General features: G+C 58.1%; 2 protein-coding genes across 2 annotated transcripts; one reads left to right on the top strand and one right to left on the bottom strand.

The window, feature by feature from the left end:
* Positions 1 to 165: 165 nt before the first annotated feature.
* On the bottom strand, positions 166 to 2,983 carry PSMD9 (proteasome 26S subunit, non-ATPase 9). Its single transcript, XM_061466303.1, has 6 exons — positions 2,827 to 2,983; positions 2,636 to 2,738; positions 1,716 to 1,909; positions 975 to 1,076; positions 377 to 465; positions 166 to 241 (listed from the first exon to the last, which is right to left on the bottom strand). The coding sequence occupies exons 1-6, from the start codon at positions 2,938 to 2,940 to the stop codon at positions 214 to 216; spliced, it is 630 nt and encodes a 209-aa protein (XP_061322287.1). The 5' UTR covers positions 2,941 to 2,983; the 3' UTR covers positions 166 to 213.
* Positions 2,984 to 5,185: 2,202 nt separating this feature from the next.
* Positions 5,186 to 8,684, top strand: HPD (4-hydroxyphenylpyruvate dioxygenase). The gene is made up of 12 exons (XM_061466301.1): positions 5,186 to 5,315; positions 5,791 to 5,895; positions 6,074 to 6,116; positions 6,200 to 6,282; positions 6,411 to 6,500; positions 6,610 to 6,713; positions 6,856 to 6,933; positions 7,062 to 7,224; positions 7,527 to 7,598; positions 8,037 to 8,159; positions 8,280 to 8,396; positions 8,549 to 8,684. Exons 4-12 carry the CDS (start codon positions 6,202 to 6,204, stop codon positions 8,657 to 8,659), a joined length of 939 nt encoding a protein of 312 aa, XP_061322285.1. The 5' UTR covers positions 5,186 to 5,315; positions 5,791 to 5,895; positions 6,074 to 6,116; positions 6,200 to 6,201; the 3' UTR covers positions 8,660 to 8,684.
* The last annotated feature ends 298 nt before the right edge of the window (positions 8,685 to 8,982 follow it).

Genomic DNA, 8,982 nt, shown 5'->3' with positions numbered 1-8,982 from the left:
AGTCCTGCAGTGCTGCAGGTTATTCCCGATGAGCCAGTGCCATCCTGAAGTGCAGCAGGCCCTGCTCCATCAGAACCTCTCCACTCTGGAGCCTGGCACCCAGAGCTCACAGCCTCCAAATCAGTTCTGTCACCAAAACCACAGAGTTCTCCAGCCAGATCAGGGTCCAGAAAGCAGGCACAAGCTTTGGCTTTATTGTTTTCCAGGCGATGGTTATCTCTGCAAGGGAATGATATTGCAGCTGAAAGAGAAGAGGGTAGAAGGAACCATTGAAAGCTCAGTTCTCAAACAGGCACAGAAGATCTGACATGGGATGAATCAGAGCCACCACAGCTGGGGGGAGGCTTCATCTGTTCTAAGTGAAAGAGCAGCTTACCCCAGGAGGCCCTTCCCAGCCCAGCGCTTGGGGATCAGCCCCACGTGCACTTTTCTGCCACCACGGATCACAGTCACGCTCAGGGGCCTCTGAAACGCAGAAGATACCGAGATAAAGAATAACTTCCCAGCACCAAGGGAATGCTCTTCTTCCTTCTTCTGCCACCAGAAGGGTTTAGGCCCAGGGGAGATGCTAAAGCAGCACCCACTCCCATCCCTGCAGCTCGATCCAAAAGAAGAGAGCATTTTGTGTACAGACATCTCCAGATCTCTCACTCCCACTTTAAGGCACTTGATGGCTGTGGCAGCATCTTTGGTGAGCCCACGAGGGTGGCAGAGCAACACAGCTTGCTGCTGCAGGGAGCCCCCAGGGGAGAGCAGGCAATGTGATGCTTGCAGCAAAGAGCACACACCTCTTAGCTCTCTTCTAAGCAGCAGGGATTTGCTCAGTGCTGTGAGAACAAGGCTAAACCAGCACACACTGAACTTGACACTGTTTCTGACATGAAACCGATGATGCTGGAGCTCTAAGTGAATAGAAAAAGCTGTGGCTAAGGGAGACGGGCAAGAGACTGCAGGCAGAGCAGAAAGGAGCTCACCCCTTCGCTGTGCTGCACCACTGTGGCGATGTTCTGCAGGTTCTGGAAGTTGTTCACGTTGACGGAGCCAAACTCCACAATCTCATCATCCACCTGGAGGCCCTGGGCAGAGGCAGAAGAGAGATGAGCGCCTGCCTTCTCCAAAGACAGGAGCATCGCCCTTCACCCAGCCACATGCAGACAGACGAGCTATGACGCTACTCTTCTCCCCATTCAGGCAACCCTCCATGTCCTTGGAGAGCAGCAAGTACTCACTCCTCTGTCTTGTTTTATCACAGAACAGTGAGGGTTGGAAAGGACCTTAAGATCATCCAGTTCCAACCCCCCTGCCATGGGCAGGGACACCTCACACTAAACCATCTCACCCAAGGCTCTGTCCAACCTGGCCTTGAACACTGCCAGGGATGGAGCATTCACAACCTCCCTGGGCAACCCATTCCAGTGCCTCACCACCCTTACAGTAAAGAACTTCTTCCTTATATCCAATCTAAACTTCTCCTGTTTCAGTTTTAACCCGTTACCCCTTGTCCTGTCACTACAGTCCCTAACGAAGAGTCCCTCTCCAGAAATACCGAGCCTGGAATGGTCAGGGAGGCCTGGAATGAGAGGTGTGGTGCACGGATACAGCTGGGAAGAGAGCACTAATCCCCTCACCAAGCCCCCAGCTTATCCCCACCTACGACAGGAGGCAGAGAACGCTGTGCGCTGGCTCCCCAGGAGCTGTCAGACCCCCAGGCTCACCGATACGCCGGCAGGAGACCCTGGGGTCACGGCGTTCACCCTGGCAAAGGGCTGTGGCAGGCTCTGGCTCTGGCTCAGCGCCTCGGCCCTTGCCTCTGCCTCGTCCCGGGCGTGTTTCTCCTTCTCGCGGGCGTGCAGCTGGTGCAGAGCTTCCTCCACCTGCTTCATGAGGGCCTTGTGGTCGTTCTGCAGACCTGCGCTCACAGCGGGGCACACGAGGAGCGCCGCGAGTTACAACCCAGGGCTCTTTCTCAGAGCGGGTTCTTCCGCGCAGCGGTGTGCAGACGGTGGGATGGGCAACCCGGGCCTCAGCAGGGGCTGCCAAGAACCTCTGCTCGTGCTGGTGCCAGCCCTGCTCACACAGCCCACCAGATGTTTGTCAACTGGTAGAAGACAAAGAAAGCCACCCCAAACCACCCCAGCTATTCTTTACCCCAAGTTGATTCTACAAACACCACAAAAGCGCTTCACCGAACTTCACAAATCACAGACCCCAGCCCGATTTGGGTTGGAAGGGACCTTAAAGCCCATCCAGGGACACCTTCCACTAGAGCAGCTTGCTCCAAGCCCCTGTGTCCAACCTGGCCTTGAACATTGGCAGGGATGGGGCAGCCACAGCTTCTCTGGGCACCCTGTGCCAGCGCCTCAGCACCCTCACAGGGAAGAGCTTCTGCCTAAGAGCTCATCTCAGTCTCCCCTCTGGCAGGTTAAAGCCATTCCCCTTGGCCTGTCCCTACATCCCTTGTCCCAAGCCCCTCTCCAGCTTTCCTGGAGCCCCTTCAGGCACTGGAGCTGCTCTGAGGTCTCCCCTTACGGAGCCTTCTCTCCCGCTGCAGAACCACCCCAGCTCTCAGCCCCTCTCCCCCCAGCCCGGAGCGGCCCCGCCGCTCCCTCCCTCCCTCCGCCCGTCCGTCACTCACAGACGATGCTGTGCCGGGCGGTGCGCACTTGGTACAGGTCGATGTCATCGCGGGGGAACCCCTCCGCGTCCACCAGCGGCTCGTTCATCCCCACGCCCTTTTGCTGCGAGGGAAGAAGCGCCCGTGGGGCCGCGGCCCGGTGCTGCAGCCCGGCCCCGCGGCCCGCCCCGCCCGCGCCCCGCCGCACTGACGCTCTCCAGCAGCTCGTAGCAGGCCTTGATCTGCGCCTCCAGCTCGTCCTTGCGCCGCACCAGCTCCTGCACGTCGCTGACGGTCACCGGGCGGCTCCCACCGGGGGCATCCATGGCCGCGACGGGCGCCGGCTGCGGACAAAGCGCGTCACAGCCGGAGGGGCGGGGCGGGCCCCGGCTCCGCCCACAAGGGGGGCGTGGTCAGAGCGAGGGCGTGCGGTGTGACGCGGCGTTGGCGGTGACGCGGCGTTGGCACTGCACGTGGTGCCGAGGGGTCACGGAGCAGCAATGGGCTGCGGCCGCTGGGATGAGGTTCAACAGGGAAGTGCCGGGACCTGCGCTTGGGCCACAACAACCGCATGGAGCGCTCCAGGTGTAGGGAAGAGCGGCTGGAAACTGCTCATGGGAAAGGAGCTGGGGGTGCCGAGCGATGGAGCTGAGCAGGAGCAGCTCGTGCCCAGGCAGTCCCCAGCATCCTTGCCTGGATCAGCACCAGTGCGGCAGCAGGGCCAGGGCAGGGATTGTGCCCCTGCACTGAGCACCGGTGAGGCCACGCCTCAAATCCTGTGTTCAGCTCTGGGCCCCTCACTGCAAGAGAGACATTGAGGTGCTGGAGCGGGGCCAGAGGAGGGAAACGGAGCTGGTGCAGGGCCTGGAGCAGCAGTGTGATGGGGAACGGCTGAGGGACCTGGGGGGTTCAGTCTGGAGAAGAGAAGGCTCGGGGGGACCTGATGGCTCCCTACAAGTGCCTGACAGGAGGATGGAGCCAGGAGGGGCTGGGCTCTGCTCCCAAGGAACAAGGGATGGGACAAAAGGAACTGGCCTCAAGCTGCACCAGGGCAGGTTTGGATGGAGCTGAGGAACAATTCCTGCCCCAGAGGGTGCTCAGGCATTGGAACAGGCTGCCCAGGGCAGGGCTGCAGTCACCATCCCTGTAAGCGTTCACACACCGTGGAGACGAGGCCTCGGTGCCATGGGTCAGTGGTGGCCTTGTCAGTGCTGGGGTAAGGGTTGGACTGGAGGAGCTTAAAGGTCCCAGTTGGAAATGTCCATGTCCATGTCCATGTCCATGTACGCTCACCATCTGGATTCCACCCTGCTGAGCCACAGCCAGGGCTGCAAAGGACCCCGTGACACCTGGAAGCCACCCAGGAGATGACACTGGTGGATCCCAGCCCAAACCAAACACACACCCCTTGGTCACAAAGGCTTTGGTTGGGGGTGGGAGAAGGTGGAGCCGAGGAGGAGTTTCCGTGTCCCACCACTATATTAAATGTCCTCCTGTACTCTCACTCTCTCTGCCGCTGTTACATCACCAGCGCACAAAAATGGTGAGGGGCAGCAGATGGGAATCCTTAAATGTTTGGGGTTTAATGGCACAGGACATCCAGGAGCTTTACTGGGGTTAATCCTGCTTGAATTCGGATGGTTTAGTGGCTGTTCTTCATGTAGAAGAGCTGTGCCTCACACACTGACCTTTGGATCCAAGCTCCATGGGGGCTGAGGTACCCTCCTGAGCTGCTAACACCTCTCTTTCTGCTTCTCTTTCAGACATCTTACACAGACAAGGGAGAAAAGGTAAGAGCCATTTTGTGTCCATGGTCCTGCCCTGCTGTCTGCTGAGAAACATCAGCTGCATTAATGCAAATACTACTTGATTATCTGGTACAATCACAACTAAAACTCCTCTCTGGCTGCACCACACAGGACGCGGTTCCTCATCGTAAACCAACATTAATAATTGGAACCTTTTCATTTCCTTTTACTCTCTGGTTTGGGAGGCAGGTGACAAATGGGAGGCGACGGGTCCAGCCCCAGAGCCTAAGCAGGACCTTCACTGCTTACAACATTTATTTCCATTCACCACCTTTTCCCCCTACCAAACGCTTTCTACCCCACGGCTGCGTCCTGCAGTGGGTCAGTTGGTGATGGGGAGCAGAGCTCAGTGGTCCCAGTGCTGGGGTTGTGTAAAGGTGGTTTTGGGGTAATTAAACAGCCGGGCTGGTGGCTCATGGGGAGCACCGGGGTGGCTGCGGTGCCAGAGCTGGGGCTTTGCACCATCCACCCACAGAGCAGTGTCCTGCGGGACTGGCTGTGAGGCACTTTGGAAGCTGCTGCTTCAGGGCAGGAGATGGGAATTCACCTGGTTTGCTGTGAGGGTGCTGAGGCGCTGGCACAGGGTGCCCAGAGAAGCTGTGGCTGCCCCATCCCTGGCAGTGTTCAAGGCCAGGTTGGACAGGGGGTTGGAACTAGATGAGCTTTAAGGTCCCTTCCAACCCAAACCAGGCTGGGGCTCTATGATTCAGCTGTATTCACAGGAATGCATTTGCAGTCACAGCCGCTGCTTCTCCCTGGCCCGCAGACGAGCAGTGCTGCAGGAAGGGCCGTGCTGACATCTCTCAGCTCTGATTTCCCTTTCCCTCTAGCCCCTGCGAGGCCGCTTCATCCATTTCCACTCCATCACCTTCTGGGTTGGCAACGCCAAGCAGGTGAGAGGCTTCCTGCGGCTGGGCATGGGGCAGGGGCAGACACTGGTTATTGGCTGCTGGGGGGGGCGTTGCATCCCAAAGCTGTCCCTGTCCCACCGGCACGGCCTCGGGCAGCGGCCTTGAGCCCCCTTGCGCAAGGCGAGGGGCGCTGCCGGGGGTGTGCACAGGGCCATGGCCACCGGGCTGCAGAGCAGTGAGGCCTCGTGGCAGCAGCTCTGTGTCACTCACTGCCAAAAGCCATCATTGAATTTAAAACCCTTCTGCTTCAAACCTGAGCTGCTTTTCACCCAACCTCACAGGTGAACAGGACACAGGCAGGAACATTTTGATGTGGTGACAGTTCCCCACCTGCCAATGGCCATGCACACACCATAGTGGCTGTTCCCTGTGGGCTGTTGGTGATGCTCTGGTTTGGGGGGGTCACCAGCACTGATGTGGCTTCACCTGGGGGGGGGGGGCTCTCACCTGCCCGCAGGCTGCATCCTATTACTGCAACAAGCTGGGGTTCGAGGAGCTGGCGTACCGGGGGCTGGAGACCGGCAGCAGGGAGGTGGTGTCACACGTCATCAAGCAAGACAAGGTAAGGGGCTGATGCCACTGCCAGGCTGGAAGTCAGGGGGGATGAGCTGCTGTTGGGCACGTGGTTGCTGCCAAAAGCCATCTGCACCATTAAACCCTGCACCTGAGGTGCCTCTGCCCAAGGCTGGGGCTGCAGCCACGCTGCAGTCTCCATTGCTCACCTCTCTCTTCCTTGCCAGATCGTGTTTGTTCTCTCATCTGCTCTCAACCCAGGCAATGAGGGTAGGTGTCCTGTGGGGGGGGAAATGGCCATGGTGGAGTAAAGCAGCTCTGCTCATGGCCGTGGCTGCTCTTGCTCCGGGCAGAGATGGGTGAGCACCTGGTGAAGCACGGTGATGGGGTGAAGGACATCTCCTTCGAGGTGGAGGACTGCGACTTCATTGTGCAGGTAAGGCAGCCCTGCGGCTCCATCCCGCACCCTGAAACAGTGAGGAGAGGTGGGGAAGGGTCTGGGGATGTGTCCCCCCACCAGCCCATTCGAGCTGCAGCACAAGGGGCCTGTCTCTTCCTACACAGAAAGCCAAGGAGCGCGGTGCCACGGTGCTGAAGGAGCCCTGGGTGGAGGAGGACAAATTCGGGAGGGTGAAGTTTGCGGTGATCCAGACGGTGAGAGCAGGGAGCTGTGGGGCTGAGCCCACGCCAGAGCGGGGTCTGGGGAGCAGCCTGGACACAGGAAGTCCCCAAAAGGCCACAACCGCTTTCCCCCCTCTTGCAGTATGGTGACACCACCCACACCCTGATAGAAAAGCTCAACTACAAAGGCCTCTTCCTGCCTGGGTACCATGCGCCCCTCTTCAGGGACCCCCTGCTGCCAAAGCTGTGAGTGCTTCCCAGAAGGTTCTGCCCGGCTCTTTGTCACTGTGTGCCCATGGGATGCGCCACCAAGGAGCTGGAGGGGACCCCACTGTGCTGTGGTGTGCCCCGAGCCCAGCTGAGGGTCACCCCTGGCTTCCCCCTGCAGACCAAGTGGCAAGCTCAACTTCATTGACCACGTTGTGGGGAACCAGCCCGACCTCCAGATGGTCCCGGTGGCAGACTGGTAAGAGTGGGGGGGAGCAGCAGCACCACTCTGCTGGGCTCATGCTTAGGCTAATTAAAGCAGAGCAGAGCTTTGTTAGTGTGGGGATGGAGCGAGGGACTTGATTGTGCCCTTTGTGGCCTGGGCAGGTACCAGAAGAACCTGCTCTTCCACCGCTTCTGGTCAGTGGATGACAAGCAGCTGCACACGGAGTTCAGTGCCCTGCGCTCCATCGTGGTCACCAACTACGAAGAGACCATTAAGATGCCCATCAATGAGCCAGCGTTTGGCAAGAAGAAATCCCAGATTCAGGTGAGTGGACGCTGGTGATTGATCCATCAAGGCTGCTACTGCCTGGAGTGGGGCTGTGATGAAGGCAAAGGGACCAAGGGGTCAGTGATTTGGAGCTGGGGCAGACTGGAAAGTAGCCCTTGCTCTGCTCAGGTCCCTGGGAGAACCACCAGGACAGAGCTGTTTTACCCCTGATCTCACCAACAGTGTCTTCATTTCATAGTGTCCTGAGCTGATTTTTCTGTCATGACTTCAGAACCCACTCAGCCTTTTGCATGCTGTAGCTGTGCTGCCACTAACACGGTGACATTTTCTCCCTGTAGGAATACGTTGATTACTACGGAGGGGCTGGAGTGCAGCACATCGCACTGAACACCTCCGACATCATCTCAGCAGTGAGTGCAGCCCCTGTCCAGTCCTGCTGGGCACAGACCTTGTCACAGGACTGCTGGGCTGAGCCACCACAGCACATCACCCACCTCTGCCTGGGGCACATGCTGCTCCAGATTGAGCCCAGCTACTGCTGAGCGCTTGGTTTTGGGCTCCTCTCCAGACCAAAGGGCCTCCAGAGGTTCTGGTGGGTCAGGGTGGGATGAAGCATCCTTACACGGTGGCAAACTCTCTGCGTTGCCTGGAGAGGGCATCTTGGGTCCTCCTGTTCCTGGTGCCCTAAGTGAGATCGTAGGACAAGTCCCCACACAAGGTTGGCCAAAGCCACGGGAAAGTGTCACTGCCTCCTGACACTGCCTGTCCCAGGCAATGCTCTTGACACAAACCTCTGCCACAAACCAGCCCCATGCCTGACCAACCCCAGGGTCTCCCCTGCCTTGCAGATCACCAACCTGAAGCAACGGGGTGTGCAGTTCATGGATGTCCCATCCAGCTACTACCAGATGCTACGGGAGAGGCTGAAAACTGCCAAAATCAAAGTGAAGGAGAACATCGACAAGCTGGCGGTGAGTGAAACCGGCCTGGGAGGGAAAAGGCTTGCCTGGGGCTAGGCCAGCTCCACGGAGCGTTTTGCAGGGATGAGGGTAACACAGAGGGATCCCCTTGCTCCTGTTTCTTTCCTCCAGGAACTGAAAATCCTGGTGGATTTTGATGAGAAAGGCTACTTGCTCCAGATCTTCACCAAACCGGTTCAAGACAGACCCACGGTCTTCCTGGAGGTCATCCAGCGGCACAACCACCAGGTCGGTGAGGATTGCACAAGGCTTTAAGACCTCAGGGTCATCACATACTATCACCCAGGCAGCTCTTGGTGCTGCTCTTTGCTGGCCGCCTTGGAGATGAAGGACCTGCTGCCCATCCCCATGGTCTCTCATTGTTGCTGCCATCTCCACAGGGCTTCGGCGCTGGAAACTTCAAGTCTCTGTTTGAAGCCATCGAAATGGATCAAGATGCAAGAGGAAACCTGACTGTGCTGGAGCCCAACGGGGAGACCAGGCGCATCTAAGAGGGGGCGGAAAACAGCCTCAGCCCTCATGGGCTGAGTCACAAATGAACTGGGGAGCAGCCCCTGTTTTGGTAAATACCCAGTCCCAAGTGCCATGAACCCAGGGAAGCTGCTGCCAAGTTGGAAGTGCAGAAGGACTCAACACCTACCCCAGCCCAGCTGAAGACCTGCAGCTATGGAGGAAGAGAGAAGAAACAACTGGGAGTGTTTAAATTTAGTGTAGCCAAGGTTTTCTGTTAGGTTTAGGACCACGGGAAGCTGGGAGAGGAAAGCTCGGGGGCCTTGGCCTCTTGTGCATCCCATTTTGTGAGGTTTTAATTGCT

The sequence above is a fragment of the Pezoporus flaviventris genome, unplaced genomic scaffold (genome assembly GCF_033815535.1).
Source record: "Pezoporus flaviventris isolate CSIRO_AGI_PZ_B2104156 unplaced genomic scaffold, CSIRO_AGI_Pfla_v1 ptg000041l, whole genome shotgun sequence".
In the NCBI taxonomy this organism is placed as follows: Eukaryota; Metazoa; Chordata; class Aves; order Psittaciformes; family Psittacidae; genus Pezoporus; species Pezoporus flaviventris.
This window is presented reverse-complemented; position numbering and strand designations above follow the sequence as displayed.